The sequence below is a fragment of the Chanodichthys erythropterus genome, chromosome 8 (genome assembly GCF_024489055.1).
Source record: "Chanodichthys erythropterus isolate Z2021 chromosome 8, ASM2448905v1, whole genome shotgun sequence".
NCBI classification, from domain to species: domain Eukaryota; kingdom Metazoa; phylum Chordata; class Actinopteri; order Cypriniformes; family Xenocyprididae; genus Chanodichthys; species Chanodichthys erythropterus.
The window spans coordinates 26610035-26627238 of NC_090228.1; the positions used below are offsets into that span (position 1 = coordinate 26610035).

Genomic DNA, 17204 nt, shown 5'->3' on the forward strand with positions numbered 1-17204 from the left:
TTCACAAACTTTTCAGCCTCGGCCACAGAGCCGAACATGGATCGGGTACCATCTGTTTTGGTGATGCGGAGTCGCGCCGGGTACAACAGCGACGGTCTCATTCCCATCTTGTATAAGTCCAACATCACCGATTTGTACACCTTTCTCTGGGCAACCACTTCGGGGATGTAGTCTTCGTATATCCGGAACGGTTGGTCCAAGTACTTCAATTCGACTCTCTTCCTGGCCTCCCGGATCAGCAGTTCTTTATTTTGATACCGGTGAAAACAAATGATAACAGGCCGCGGCCTCTCCCCGGGACCAGGTTTGGGGGTCAGGCCACGATGTGCACGATCCAACTCTGGGGGGGAGGGGAAAGTATCTTGCCCAAAAACATCCTGTAACAGCCGTGAAAAGAATTTAGATGGTTGAGGACCTTCAATCCCCTCTGGTAGACCCACAATGCGCACATTATTCCGCCTGTTTCTCCCCTCCATGTCCGCTAGCTTAGTTTTAAGCTTTTCATTACAGGCCTGTAGCGTCACACAGTTAGCCTCCACTTTGGCAAGACGCTGATGGAGAGTTTCGACATCATCCTCCAGCGATGTCAAACGTTCATCATGGCTATCCGATGTCTTCTGAAGTCCATCCAGTTTCCCATTCACTTCGTCAAAAAAAGTTGCTTTCAATTCTGCAACTAGAGCTGTCCTGTGTTCGGCTAGCAAGGCTGTTATGTCGGCTCGGCTAATAGCTGCAGAGGCAACAGCCTCCGACTCCGTTGTTTTTTCAGTTAATTTACTGGATTTGGGTGGCATAACGGGACAAAATAATAGCGCAGACCTCTCAATGTGTCTCAAGGGAGTTTCACATCAAAATAAGCAATTAGGTAGGTTCAATAAGTTAAAGAAAATCAGGTGGTGGATAAAGACGTCTCTACCCCATGCTCGCCAAACCGGAAGTCTAGAGTGTAAATATTTTGTTGTTTTTTTTCAATATATTTTTGTACATTAAAACTTACAAGTCATGTGAATGAATGATTTGACATCGTTTACGTTTATGTACTGTGGATGGAATTTTTAGATGGCCCTTAAAGCAGGCGAATATTGAAAGTGAAATTAACTTTACCACGCTTTGCTTCTCACCTTCCTGCACTGCAGTTAGAATTGATACATGGCGGGAAGAGCTTAATAACAGAGATGAAATAAGGAAGCATCCATTATAGAATTATGAAACAGTCCTAAAATGGATGGATATTTTACGTGAGGAAAATAAGTATCTAATCTCTGAAAGATCTAAAAATCGATTGGAACCACATCGTCTAACAATGTAAGTTACCAGTACTTTCGTGGATTATGCCTCAGCCACATGTTGATTTAATTGTATAATATCAACATTGCAACTCCATGTATATATTAAACTATGCCTCAAACAATCTAAATAGGAAGCAAGTAAGGATTAATACAGTATTCCAATTTTGTACATATCAGTAAAGGATATTGAAAAAGTTTTCATTGTTTACATAATCAGGTTTATGATGGCAATAATGGATTAATAGAGGTACGTTAGATTATTCAATATGCAAAAGTATAGTGTGACGTATACATTTGTGCTGAATGTGAACAATTATATTAGAATTAATGAGAAATAAGAAGTGACAATAGCAGGCTTTATAGCCCAATGTTATTGGCAGGTTATTTGAAGGCAACATTTAGATTATTAATTAAAAAAAACAATGCAAACTAAACATCTGCAGCATTTAAGTCATTAAATCTTAATACAATACACATCAACAGTGAGGATGGAATGCACACTCCAAATTCCAGCTTCTACCCATTCTGCTATTGAATGAAGACGGTAAACCATGGACAAAGCGGAAGGGATACAAGATGATGACTTGTCTCAGTGTAGCCGGTAAGCTAATGAAGTAAACCTAAAGAAAATTGCTTCTCTGTTAAATACAAGGACACATTTAAGCAAAAATAAATAAAAACAAAACACTACAGATGATAAAATTTAAATAAAGTTCTAGTTCTATTTGTTTAGTCTACTGATCATCCTTTGAACCTCATTAGCACAATATATCCACAATATGTAAGAAATGTGTGCATTTATTTGTTTATTTGCGAGTTCATTCATAGTAAAATATTTCATTAATTGCCTTTCACTGCATGTAGTAACCAGTTCCAGGTTGTGAAGTGAAGAAACATGTAAACGTCTATAAATAATTGTATCATTAATGTGTTTTTGCATATCAAGCAAACGGCAAAGATCCAAATCACCACCACCCAGCATGTCCATAGAGAGTACCTGCTCTATAGATCATCCTCTGAACTTCGAAGATGGCAAAATGCAACCTATGGGCAGGTAAAATATGCATCTTGAAATGTCTAACAAGAGCAATCCAATATTAACAGGCAGTAAAATATTCATAAGTAGGGCAGTGTGCGCATTTTCAGGAATGCAATTATATTCATAGTGGGACATTTTGTTCTATAATTAAAAAATATTTAATAATAAATAAAGATACCAATGTTTTTCTTCTTTTTTTTTCTTAGCTCAGAACATTTTACTACTGTAAAAATAAGTATTAACTTTATTATATTAACATTTCCATAAGCTTAAACGCAAAATGTACAGTATTTCATATCTGTTCTAGTACTCAAATTATGTTCTTAATTTGCTTGTCATTGGCATAAACATACATTGGGTTGTCATAAGTTTGGAATTTTTTTATTTTATTTTTTTTGAAAAAAGGTCTTTTATACCCCTTTTCCACCAAGGCAGTTTGAGTGCTGGTTCGGAGCCAGAGCCTAGTTTCAAATCAGTTCTTTGTCTTTCGACACACAAAGCACCAGCTCTGAACCAGAAAAAGTGGTTCGTAAGTATCACCAAAACATTGCTGGGCTAGAAGTAAGAACCGCTTGTGTCAGGGGCTGGGGGCGGGGTTACCGTGACCAACAAGAAACTTGTGACCGCCATTTTTGAAATAGCAGCTAATCGAGCTAATAGCAGCTCGATCGTAATCTCCGTCTATATATAAAAATTACAGTGAGCCGTGTTTGGATGCCGATGTAGGTTCGCACAGCCATGAGCATCAACAGTAGTGAAACATCCGCGATTGTTGATAGAAGGCTTGTTTGAGATGCATCGGAGCAGCGCGATTCGGCGGGTGCCGCGGATCCGCGGGAGCATTTGTAGAGCATACGACTCCTTGTACTTTTGGATCGTTCTCGCTGAGCTTTGATGTCATGCGCCGATCGCTTTGCGAGAAGCCGATGCATCTCAAACGAGCCTGGTGTGTTTGTGTTTGGCGCTGCAGCGCTAGCTTTGCTGTGAAATATGAGACGTATACAGTGACGCAAGACCTGGCTCTGTGCTGCTCTCTAGCCTGTGAAAAGGCAAACCGGTTCTTAGAAGGCTCGTCAGTTGAACCAACTCCGAACTGGCACTAGCACTAGCTCTGAACTAGCACCTGGTTCGTGCTGGTGGAAAGGGGGTATTACAGGGTTGTGTCTGAGTCCACCATTGTCAAGTCAGAGTTGAGACCAAGTCCTTAATCCATGAAGTCCGACTCCAAAGTTGGACTAAAGTCGGAGTCCTTGACATCCGAATCCGTGTAGAGTCCATCCAAGACCTGAAAGATTTAAATGACTTGAAATTGCAATTGTAAACTCAACACTTAGCCTTTAAATGAATATTTTTACCTTCACAAAACATGGCAATTTACAGTTGCATTCATAAGTTTACAGATTTTGCAAGGTGATACTCTACATGATGCTCAAGAAGGCAGCACAATATGTTAAGAGTCAATGATAAACTTTTGAACAAAATGATGGTGTACATTTTTCTTATATTTTCATTTAGAGAAACGAGTAAATATCTTATTTCAAGACTCACAATTTATCTCTAAAAGGCAGCACTAAATGAAAAAAGTTGGTATTATTTTAGTTTATGGTCAATATTCTCACTATTATCTAGTTGTTTATTATCATGCATATTACTAGCATATTGGCTGTTTATTAGTACTTATAAAGCATATATTAATGCCTTATTCTGCATGATCATATTCTACATCCCTTAATCCTACCCAATACCTAAACTTAACTACCTTACTAACTATTAACAAGGAGTAATTAGTCACAGTTAATAGTTAGTAAATAGTGCGATTTGGATCCTGATCTAAAGTGTGACCAAAAAGTTGTCCTCAGTGTGAAAAAAATGGATCTCAAAACCAATCACTGCTGGAAAGGGGTTCAAATATGCAGAAGATCCTAGAAAACCAAACAATCTGTGGGACCTGGATGATTTTTCTGAAGAATGTTGGCCAGTTTAACTTCTTCTCAATGCAGCTTCACAGTGATAATAGGAAAATTAATGGACAGAGATTGTTTTGGCTTCACAGCAGCTCTAGGAAAAAGTTATTATCGAGCTAAAGTACATTTTTGATCAAATCACTTCCGTTGTAAGAATCATTAATTATGAACTTAGGGGCTATGGAAGCCCATGTAGCAATATTCAATTTAAAATGTAATATGCAAAATGGCAATGCAATATGTAAAATAGCAATGGATTTCTGTATTTAAATTTACATTTTCCATATTATATGTACAATGTTTGGAGCAAAATGATCATTCAAATTCAATAATATAATTTACATTTGTTGTTTCCTACACTAATTTTGACATATATTTTAAACATATATTTTAATGCTTTATAAGTTGCAAAATGAAAATGAAAATGTATTACAGAAATGGTTATATATGTTTTAAATGATCAAGCAAAAATTATAGCAAAATGATAATTTAAATGTAATTTTTCTTAATTGCATTTATACTCACAGTGCGATTGCATTTTCATTTAATGTAGCAAAATTCAATGTGGATTTGAAAATGCATTCTGAGATGATCACGTCTCCACCCCACCCCGTCAATCATTGCATCAAGGTGGGGCCAGGTGTTGGAAACATGGCGGCAGCAGAGCTAAGAAGAGCGAGGCATATACTGGCAGATGAAGCTGAGCAAGAACAGAGATATGTCATTTTTTTCTGAAGATTATGCGCATCCTTCAGTCATAGAACCAATATGTTATTAGAAGCATAGATATTTATGGTTAGGACGACTTGTAGAGAACGCGCCTGGCATTTCCGTATTCTCCAAAATGCTGTATGTCCTATGCCTTCCCTATTCTACTTACAGAACGAATGCAGCGCCAGTGAATTTTTTTCGGAAATAGTAGAATAGGGAAGGCGTAGGACATACAGTGTAAACTTTTTGGAGAATATGGAAATGCAGTTTTGCCAGAAGCACTTAGTAGGCGAACATTTGTTTATATAAAGCATATACATTTAATTTTTTCCGAAAATGACCGGTCGTTTCTCTAGATAAGACCCTTATTCCTTGTCTGGTATTGTTTAAAGCCCTTTGAAGCTGCACTGAAACTGTAATTTTGACCTTGGTTCGGTTCCTGGACTTACCTGTGTCTCAGGTCAGCCTATTCGGTGATGCGGTCGAGAGCTTCGCCCAGCAGTTCTCGGCCGCACAGAAGCAGACTGAGGCCATCAAACACATCTTCCCCCGGTGGTCCACAAACACATCTTCCTCCGCCGGCTGCGCAACCTCAGTCTGCTCATCGCCGAGGGCTCACATGCGTTGTCCTCCGCCCCTGCTATGTCTGCAAAGTAGCAGCCGACACCCGCCAGACAGCAGTGAGCCGGTCGGGCCAAGCCAGGTGGCAAGAGAAAGGATGTCAGCTCTTCAGGAGATGATGCCCGAATCTCTCCCTCCCCCGGAGGAGGGCCAAGGGGAATTGGTATCGTATTGTTCCACCGCTGGCTCTCCGGAGTCCAGTGTTACCCACCTTTTCACAAAAAGATCTGTTTCCCAATCCTCCAGGTCCCAAGAGGGTGTGGCTGGCGGTGTGCGGTGCTCCGCCTTGCCACTCTTAGCCCCCTCTCACCTCGCCAGCAGGTTCCAGTGTGTATGCTGAGGCCACCTCCCTTGCGCTGTCTCTCCCATATACACTGCCACCTTGCAGAGTCCGACAGCACTTCTGGCCGCTATGACGTCTGAGTTGGGTCCTAGTTCTCTGCCTCGCTCTCCACTGCCCCACGTTGGGTATGTAACGTCTGGACCAATCAGCCACACAATTATTCATTGTATTTAATGAATTACCCATAAACTCACTCTCCCTATCAAAGTTCTCTGAACTCATCCCCCTAAAACTGTAACCAGCATCCCAATGTTGCTAGCACACAGGCCAACCTAGGTGTCCTGTTACAGTTATATGGTACTTTTATGATCCAGAAGAATTCTGGAGAGACTAGTGACTCATTCTTCCTGAGAAGGACAAATAAACTCTCTTAATCCTATGTATTCTCTATATAACCACTTGGGAAATGTATAAACATGTATCCAAGTTTCCCATCTCATGACTTTCCTTTTATAGGCTTTATTCTATGTATTAATTCTCTCTTTTGAACTATTTTGGTATTAATGTTCCATAGTTGCAAATGTATAGTTAACTGAGATCACATTGGCAGCATGCTTGGTATCTACGGACTCCAACTTTCATTTCCTATTTGGTAATTTATGTCACATGTTACTAACTCTGTGACACATTAGTATTATAAGAATCTAGAAGGTTATTCTCTCATTCATCCAATCCAGTGTCTTATGCTAATATCTTGCTACAGAACAAAGACTCGTAAAACTTCCCTCTGAAAGGGGAACTCCTTATTGGCTCAGACACCTCAAGAGGGTGTGACATCTTCACCCCTTATATTCACTGATCACAAGGAACCCCCTCTCTTCCTGCTCTTCCTCCTCTTCTTCTCTTTTACTGATGAATGCTGACGTCAAGATGATGCTTTAAGAAGCTAGAAGCTTCTAAGGAACCCCAAGCTTGTGCCAGGCCTCGGCCTAGAACTTCCATTTACCAAAGATCCTCTGAATCCAGCCGGTTCTCTTTCGTCAAGAAAATATCAGCAAAGATTCAACAGGAGCCTCCACAAATTGCATCAGGACAGTTTTAATTCAACTTGGAGAGACATGCAAGTATCAAACTTAGTCTCATTATCGGATACATTGAGTATCCTTACCCCTTTTAAAGAAGGGCCTGTTAAAACTAAACTGATGGTTTGCTCAAGGCTGTTGATCTGCTGAATGTCCAACAATGCTGTAACTTCTTGCTTCCTGTACTCTGCTTTCTCTCTCTCTCTTGGTAAACTGTATGCATGTATGTGTGTGAATGTTAGAGTAGTTTAAGTGTTTAGTCTAGTTAATAAAGTCTTGTTCATGTCACACGTAAGGTTGTCCGTGTTTTGCGCTCATGTACGGGAGTCCCTATTCATGTCGGTCCTGACTACAGGCTTTTAGTAGAATAAGATTGTTATTTCCCATAACCTGGAAATGAACATTTCTTAGTTAATAAACAATTAACACTGTGTGTTCATTGAACAACAGGTTAATTGATTGTAATATTAATTTTATTACATTAAGTTAATTTTATTGACTGATTAAAATATTAATAATTAATTATAACTAGTTATGATTAATTATATTTATTTTGAGCTAATTTGCTACAAATGGTGGAGAATGCGGGCATGAATAAACAAAGGTTATGAGCTTAAACCACTGTCAATTTAAAAGTGTGCATTTGATAATTCCAGTCAGAATATGTCAGACGATGCGCATTTTGGTCACTAATTGCTGGCTTGTTAGATGCTGATAAAGTGATGGCTTGAATTGACATCTCTACTGTAACTGAAAGAGTGTACTCTTGACACATTTTAGCATATGTTCAAATGGTATCAGTGTAAAGTTAATCTGATTTTAGCGAAGAAATCCTAATCTCAGTATTAGAGCGTAAGCCTGTGTTGACGAAGGAATCTCAGCTCAGCGGCATGTAAACTGTACCAGAATTGATTATTCTGCTTTGGTTGGAGAAATACCAATTGCAGTATTGCTTAACCTGTTTCTGATGAATGAATCTCAGTACAGTGTTATATAAATGTAGATTTGGGTAATGCTCCCCTGTTATAGTTAAGATTGATGTCATTCATCTTAACTTTGCCTGCACCTACAAGCATAGCTACCTTTTGACCAAAACTGTGTTTCACTCGCTGAAAGGAATATCAGTATTCATGCACAAGACGGACTTAACTATATATGCTTAAACAAGCTTTGACTTACAGCAAACTGTGTAATTACCCTTTTAACAAGTACAAGACGTTGTTTAAAGTAGAGAGAAGAGTTTACATGAGTAAAATTTGCAAATGCCAAAACATATTTGCATTTTACTGAATGTAATATCAAGTTTTTGAAAATCTGAAAGTATAAGCGTCACATTTTAACTCTATACGTAACTTGTTTGAAATGAGCAGACAGTCTCAATAAACTGTTTGAATTGCCCAGATGTGCATCGGTTCCCATGACAACGACTTGTCACAGGAAGTGCTAACTCATCACCCTGTGATGCCATATTGTAAACAAACCAGGCTAGGTGGCTAAGCTAACCTCACCTAGCAGCCCTGCACCTCAGGCTAAGCTAACTAATAGCTTCTACAGTTAGTGGTTAGCATCATTTACGTGAAGCCTTTAACTATAGCTTGTGTGTATGCAGTGTGAACTGATCTAAACCACATTTAGATCAGTTCCCTTAACCACATTCCTGGTTTTCTGATTTCTTTCTTTCCTTACCTTTAATTCTTCTCAGCTAATTTCACCTGCACTTAGGTGCATTTCTCCCTGAACACTGTTCAGCTAAATCTGCAGTTACTAGGGTGATTAAATCTAAATTTAATTACATTTAACGAGTTCGTTTGCCCATATAATCTTTAGGATATTAGGTTAGCTAATTTGGCTTGCTGTCCACTGAGGAGGGGCTCGATGAAGCATCTTCAACTCGAGCTCTGATACACCCCCCAAAAAGTGCAGAATAAATTTGGGACAGCAAGTTGGATGGTTGAAAATGCTTAAGGATTTAATGTATATGGGATACCCAGATGCTTAATGCTTGTTAACCCCCCAAAATGAGCGAAAGATTAAAGCGACATGAAAAATAGAGTTGAGGTGAGGAGTGGCACTAGTGTTTCCTATGCCGGAACACAAGGTGGTTGTGATTAATTGGCCTGGAGTCATGAATGAATACTGCTGCGGCAGTGATATTTAATGAGGCTCCTGTGGGAGCTGGGCTGGAACGCGTCGCCCTACTATGTCCACCATGTGGAGCTATGAGCAGGCTTCTGCTGCGGCAATGTTATTTAAGGAACTCTGTCGGGAGCTTGCGTTTATTGCTGCTGTGTGAGTTTGACTAGGATGCATCTCGCCGCTGCACTGCTGCGGCAGTGACTTCTAAAATTACTCCTGCGGGAGTATCTTGGGACTGGAGGTTTGAGTACGTGGTTGGAGAACGTCCCGCCGCAACGTCTGTAACATGGGGGCCCATGAATTCAGAAGTACATGGGGCCCCCAGCTGCCAACAGGGGGGAAGGAGGTCCTCGTCCCAAAAGGGAAAACGGGCCACTGATATCCAGTGCGAACCTGCCTGCCGTAGAAAAAGGGAGCCTACGGTATATAGATAAAACGCAGAGCTACCGTCCTTCCAAGGTGGTTTGGATCACATAAGGACATGAGGGCCCACTGCAATCCTTATGGGACATACGATCCTTGGTACCTCCAGTCCGCTTGTTCAGATAGGAGGGCCCACACTGCGATCCGAACGGGAGAGCCTCCATGGTTAAGAACATGAAGAATCACACTGCGATTCAGAAAGGGAGAGCCCCCACGGCGCCTGAACGGAAGCTCACACTGCGATTCGACCGGGAGAGCTCCCGCTGCGTTTCGAAGGAGAGAGCCCCCGATAAAATAAACGGGAAGCTCACTCTGCAAGTCGAACGGGAGAGCCCACACTGCAAGTCGAACGGGAGAGCCTGCACAGTATCTGGACAGGGGAGCCCACACAGCAATTCGAATGGGAAAGCCCACTCCAGGAGTGGTAGCTAACACACATCCGAAAAGGGGGAGCTCTCACTGCATCCAGATGAATATGAGCCCTGCGGGGCTTGGTAAGCGGGGAGATGCAAAAATAGTAGGGAGAAGCGGTCCAGACTCAGAAAGATGCTAGTGTTTGTGATGTAGAACTGTTCGAACATATGTTGTTTTAAAGGCGGGGCATCGACCGATCATTTTAATTTGGTGTTCGGATAGGCCCCTCTGGGCTGCTGTGATGGCTGCACCTTTGCAGAAAGATAAGAAAAAAGGATGGTTACAAGGTTGTCTGGTGTTTGGCTGAGGGGGATTGGTTTTGTAAACCTTTGATGAGGAGGGATATCTGGGGACTTGAAGAGTCGGGGCACTGTTGGCCATGGATGAACTTGGAGAGCAATGTATGCCACTGAGGTAGATTTTGATTGTTCCTGAATTAAATTGGTATGATGGAGGTAAGAGATGAAGGATACTGAAAGGAGGGAAAACTCCTGGAAAGCTCTGTGGAAGTTTTTTTTTTTTTGAAGGAACTCCAAGCTGTCCAGTAGGTTTGGAGTGTTCTGAGAGAAACGGCTTGCAGTATGGTATTTGTGGATGCGTTATGAAGAGGTCTTGAGGGAATGGACCAGACGAATGAGAGTTCTGAATCAGGAGGAATTGAAGTTGATTGGAGTCTGCTTCCAGAGCCAATGTTCTAAATTTGAAAAAGAATATAAAACATCTGTGATTTTATTTTGGTGACCTGGGATATGTTCATCTATGATGATGAACTGGTAACAGGCGGAAATTCTAAGGGGCAATTAACATTTCGGAACCCCATAGATTGGCTGTTACTACTATGGGATACAGGTTTATGAGAATGATTGCTTGGTCTATGTTGTGGTGGTGGAGAATTCATCTAATTTGGTTACTCCAATTGGGCTTATGCGGAATAAGGTGGAGAATCAAAATGGGCCGATCATGAATCTGGAATCTAGTTCTTTTTGATGAGGCCTTCCACTATATCAGGTCCAGCTGTTGCAGATTATAAGTTATTGCAGATCAAGCTGGAGTCAGGTATACTTTCCAGACTGCGGCTGAAATGTTCTGTCAGGCCTGAAAAAGAACTGGTTGGAAATTGTCTGGATGGTGTCCATTTCACTAACTAACTGGGAAATAATGATTGAAGAAGAGAGAGGCTGCTCACTTAGCTGCAAAGCTTGAGGTAGATATAAAAATGACTGCTCCAAAGGAAGAAGATCAAATGTCTGCACCTGATGGAATTAGGGAACAGTTATGGGTTGAGAATGTTGGTTGTTCCATGTTAACTGCGTTGGGAGGAGCTGGAAGAGGGACTGCTGTTGCGAGAGAATGGGCTGGCAAGCGGCTCAGACCTGAAGAAGTGTTTGGTGTTGGAAAAAGATGGATGCTGGGAGGAGGGCTCCATTACTGACTAGTGTCCAAGATGGCTGAAGTGAGAGAAAGGGGTTGGTGGGCAAAAAGAGTGTTGAGATCATTTGCGGAGACAACCTCATGCTAGGATCTGTGCCAAGAAAAATGTTAGAAGAAGTTGGGGAACAGAAGGGAGGGGAGGAATGAGGTAAGTTGTAAACGGATAGAGGGTGAGGGATGACTAGCGGAGGCAGCCTCACGCTAGGATCCGCTTCCTGGGTGAGCAAGAAGTAACCATCTGCGAGGGCATCCTGGCGCATGGGTTTATCATGATGAAGATTGAAAAAGAACTGAAAAAGCAGAAGAAATTAGTGATGTTACATATGAAACTGAAGCTTCAAATCTCATATCGAATACACAGCTCAATTATAATGAATGCATATGTTTTCAGAGGAGTGGTGATAAATGAAAGACGTCTCAACTATCTTTCCAGTCACATGAATGCCGTGCGTTTCAGAATGTTGAACCCAGACCACTACTCTACAGGTTTACGGAATTTAAAGTCCATTTACTAATATATATATATTACATTACAGTACATTACATGATCGTACATTCTGCCATAAAGACAGTATAAAACCCTATCATAATTAGAGCATGATTTACTTGCATCAAACTCTGTTAGTATTTTTATTGTTATATTTAAGTTTATTGCAACACATTAGTATGGAAAATATATTATCAGAAATCTACACGTTTAACATTGCCAGGCTTTAATTTGCTTAATGGAATGACTGAGCTGTACATCTATATTCTTTGGCTGCACTGGCTGGTTTATGGCTGCTGTAAATGTATTTATTTTTTAAAGCTTCAAGATTCAAGAGGCTTCATTTCATAATCCATAGAAGGAAGTAAAGTGCGGGAGACAGGAGTAAGTTTGGATAGTTCTTGCCTGAGGAGTGGAGCTGCATATGGGAAGAGCTGGAAAAGCGGGACTGTTTTTGCGGCAGCTGTTGTTGATCGGGCGGAAAAACGGCGGACGAGGAAGTGCGTGCGGCGGCAACGGACTGTGGATTAGCGTGCTGTAAATGTTTATGTTCAGGACATCAGGTCAGAAGAGAAACTTCTGAGTCTTGCTTTTATGATGCTGAAGTGTTTGTTGGCATGCTGGAACTGTTGTTAGAACTAAAGAAGATCGTAGAGTTTAGCTTTTGATGATCTGCGGGAGAAATTAATTCCAGAGCTGGAGAGGACTTGACGTAGGCTGTTGGCGGACCATTTGAAATGGGTAGAATCAGTGTATTAGCGGCGGTAGAATGAAGAGATGAAGTCTGTGAAGAAGACAGATGAGGCGCAGTTAAACGGGCGATCCTGAGCGTGGAGGAGAGAGTGGCTATCCGCAGCGTGGTCTGTATGAGCACTCAGAAAGAGCATCCGTGTTTGGATCTGTGAGATCCGATCTTACGCGAGATGTGACTGTTGGTGTCTCGGGGAAAGTTCGTCGTCTGAAGGGGGATGGTGGAATTTCCGTGGTGTTGGACATTGTTCAGTACGGCACTACCGGATGCTGAAACAGCTGAGACTGAAGAGAGGTAAGCAGCTGCTTATATACTCTGGCTGTTGATTGGAAGATTAGATGGGCTCGCTCCTCCCTAAATTACGTTTAGGAACTTCACGTAAACTGTTTAACTAAAGAAGAATTCTAGGATTTATTGAGATATTTCAATAACACGTTGACTAAACTTCTGGGAGGGACACACACATGGTGTGGTCCTGAACACGCTGCAGCTGTGACCAACTATAGAGTGATTTCCAAAGCTAATCTAATTGTTAATCACTAGTGCTATTGACTATTCCCAATACCAGGTCATTCTGCTGTTTTAATCACTTCTTTAAATATTTTATTGATTTTAATTATAATAGCAGTCAGCTATTTGTTTTTACTAGTATTATTTCTTTCATCTATGTGATTTATTTACATTTTCCTGTTTAGTCTTGTGTGGTTTAATTTCCCAATATAACCACAAGCAACTAGACATACTCTCCTTCTTGATTTTGTTTATTTACAACAGTTGCTTCAATTTTATGAGCCAGTTACAAAGGAATCCGAATGATTGCTATGGCATAATTTTGAGCACCACTAATAAGCACAATCTAATAGGAAAGCTCTCCTCTTCCTCTCTCTTTCTCTTTTCCATTTGTTCGGAGGTCAAGCCTGTTGTGAGCCATCAGTAAGAAATACTAAGAAATAATCTGACCACAAGAACCATCTTAAGTCATTTATTAAACCTAGCTGTATTTTATACACCTGGCTGCTCACTGTGCCTTTAGCCCTAAATTCTGTTTGATCTTGCAGTAGTCTCTTGCCCTTACTCTCACCACAAGCGTGCCTAAATGTTGCAGATGCTCAGCCTAACTGCCCAGATGGCAGACCAAAAGGACTGGCTATGTGTCGTGAGGAACACCCTCCTAACCAGTGCTGCTGAGCAATTACGGCACCAGAGCCAAAAGCAACTGGACAAAGATGGAAGAGTACAAGCTTCTGACCACTCACACAACACCAGCTCAGAGACCTGAGCTTGTCTACTGTCTACATCAACCGCAATGGAACGACCACCACTCCAGGAGACACATACAACCGGAGCCCATCACAGCCTTCCAGCCTTGTGTGCTAGTGGTGTGTCTGATCTTTCTACACCTTCACCGTCGCTCGCTGGTGTCCATAGAAAGAACAACAACGACCGAAAGGGGGGATGTAACGTCTGGACCAATCAGCCACACAATTATTCATTGTATTTAATGAATTACCCATAAACTCACTCTCCCTATCAAAGTTCTCTGAACTCATCCCCCTAAAACTGTAACCAGCATCCCAATGTTGCTAGCACACAGGCCAACCTAGGTGTCCTGTTACAGTTATATGGTACTTTTATGATCCAGAAGAATTCTGGAGAGACTAGTGACTCATTCTTCCTGAGAAGGACAAATAAACTCTCTTAATCCTATGTATTCTCTATATAACCACTTGGGAAATGTATAAACATGTATCCAAGTTTCCCATCTCATGACTTTCCTTTTATAGGCTTTATTCTATGTATTAATTCTCTCTTTTGAACTATTTTGGTATTAATGTTCCATAGTTGCAAATGTATAGTTAACTGAGATCACATTGGCAGCATGCTTGGTATCTACGGACTCCAACTTTCATTTCCTATTTGGTAATTTATGTCACATGTTACTAACTCTGTGACACATTAGTATTATAAGAATCTAGAAGGTTATTCTCTCATTCATCCAATCCAGTGTCTTATGCTAATATCTTGCTACAGAACAAAGACTCGTAAAACTTCCCTCTGAAAGGGGAACTCCTTATTGGCTCAGACACCTCAAGAGGGTGTGACATCTTCACCCCTTATATTCACTGATCACAAGGAACCCCCTCTCTTCCTGCTCTTCCTCCTCTTCTTCTCTTTTACTGATGAATGCTGACGTCAAGATGATGCTTTAAGAAGCTAGAAGCTTCTAAGGAACCCCAAGCTTGTGCCAGGCCTCGGCCTAGAACTTCCATTTACCAAAGATCCTCTGAATCCAGCCGGTTCTCTTTCGTCAAGAAAATATCAGCAAAGATTCAACAGGAGCCTCCACAAATTGCATCAGGACAGTTTTAATTCAACTTGGAGAGACATGCAAGTATCAAACTTAGTCTCATTATCGGATACATTGAGTATCCTTACCCCTTTTAAAGAAGGGCCTGTTAAAACTAAACTGATGGTTTGCTCAAGGCTGTTGATCTGCTGAATGTCCAACAATGCTGTAACTTCTTGCTTCCTGTACTCTGCTTTCTCTCTCTCTCTTGGTAAACTGTATGCATGTATGTGTGTGAATGTTAGAGTAGTTTAAGTGTTTAGTCTAGTTAATAAAGTCTTGTTCATGTCACACGTAAGGTTGTCCGTGTTTTGCGCTCATGTACGGGAGTCCCTATTCATGTCGGTCCTGACTACAGGCTTTTAGTAGAATAAGATTGTTATTTCCCATAACCTGGAAATGAACATTTCTTAGTTAATAAACAATTAACACTGTGTGTTCATTGAAAAACAGGTTAATTGATTGTAATATTAATTTTATTACATTAAGTTAATTTTATTGACTGATTAAAATATTAATAATTAATTATAACTAGTTATGATTAATTATTCATATTTATTTTGAGCTAATTTGCTACAGGTACGTCTGTGGTGCCTTTGGTCCTGCTAGCTCGGAGTCTGGGAGCATGGTTAGTGCTTCCCAGACCGTCCCATGGGCTCATTCATACCATCAGACTCACCCGGCATCCCCTGGGGTTCAGGGCTGTCCACTACACTCGTGTGTCCCTGGACAATCCACCTGCTCTCTGGGCGGAGATTGCTGTCCTCCTGGCAAAGGATGCAATCAAGCCGGTCCCTCCAGCCGATATGAAGTCAGGGTTTTACAGCCCCTACTTCATTGTACCCAAGAAGGGCGGTGGATTATGGCCAATCCTGGATCTGTGTGTCCTGAATCGGTCCCTTCACAGGCTGCCATTCAAGATGCTTGTGCAGAAATGCATTTTCAAATGCATCCATCCCCAGGATTGGTTCGCAGTGATCGACCTGAAGGAGGCGTACATTCATGTCTCGATTCTGCCTCGACACATACCCTTCCTACAGTTTCCATTCGAGGGTCGGGCATATCAGTACAAAACCCTCCCCTTCGGGCTGGCCCTGTCACCCCGTGTCTTTACCAAGGTTGCGGAGGCGGCCATTGTTCCGCTCAAGGAACAGGGTGTTCGCACTCTCAACTACCTCAACAACTCTCCTCAGCTGGTTGGGTCTTCGGGTCAACTGGGACAAGAGCAAACTCGCCCCCGGGCAGAGGATCCCTTATCTCGGTATGGAACTGGACTCGGTTGCCCGGACAGCGCACCTCACCGAGGAGCACTGGCTTCAAGGCCGGGTCCCGAGATGGGCGTGGCACCTTGGCACCATGTGGGGAGCCACGTACAACGGGCATGCAGTGTCAGGTCTGTGGACGGGGTCCCAACTGCATTGGCATATCAATTGCCTCGAGTTGCTAGCAGTACATCACACAAATATGCGTTTCCCCCAGTGAGCCTTCTTGCACAGCTCCTGTGCAAAGTCAGGGAGGACGAGGAGCAGGTATTGCTAGTGGCTCCGTATTGGCCTACTCGGACCTGGTTTTTGGAACTGACGCTTCTCGCAACAGCACCTCCTCGGCCCATTCCTCTGAGGAAGGACCTTCTGTTTCAGAGATGGGGCACCCTCTGGCACCTGCGTCCCGATCATGTTCGATCAGGTCTGTGCTTTCCTTCCTGCAAGACGGCTCGGAGTGAAGGCTGTCTCCACCCTCAAGGTGTATGTTGCCGCTATTGCTGCACATCGTGATGCAGTCGATGGTATATTTTGGGGAAGCACAACCTGATCGTCAGGTTCCTGAGGGGGGCAAGGAGACTAAATCCGCCTCGCTCTTCCTCTATACCCTCTTGGGATCTCTCCCTGGTACCTAAATCTCTCTGGGGTCATCCCTTCGAGCCTTTGCTGTTAGTAGAGTTAAAAGTACTGTCCCTTAAGACTGTCCTCCTGGTTGCATTGGCCTCAGTGAAGAGGGTAAGGGACCTGCATGCATTTTCGGTCGATGAATCGTGCCTGGAATTCGGCCTGGTGACTCTCACGTTATCCTGAGACCCCGGCCTAGATATGTGCCCAAGGTTCCTACCACTCCCTTCAGAGATCAGGTAGTGAACCTGCAAGCACTGCCTTTGGAGGAGGCAGACCCAGCCCTGACTTTGCTCTGTCCTGTCCGCACTCTGCGCCTGCACGTGGATAGAACGCAAAG

The 17204-nt window shown here is 42.3% G+C and overlaps 1 protein-coding gene across 1 annotated transcript in view; it reads left to right on the forward strand.

Moving 5' to 3' along the window:
- Positions 1–1157: 1157 nt before the first annotated feature.
- LOC137024656 (E3 ubiquitin-protein ligase TRIM16-like) overlaps positions 1158–17204 on the forward strand; it is a 75481-nt gene continuing 59434 nt past the window's right edge. The window contains exons 1-3 of the mRNA XM_067392447.1: positions 1158–1305; positions 1773–1890; positions 2236–2343. Of these exons, the coding sequence (XP_067248548.1) occupies positions 1841–1890; positions 2236–2343 (158 nt within the window). The 5' untranslated portion in view covers positions 1158–1305; positions 1773–1840. The remainder of the gene's footprint in view (positions 1306–1772; positions 1891–2235; positions 2344–17204) is intronic.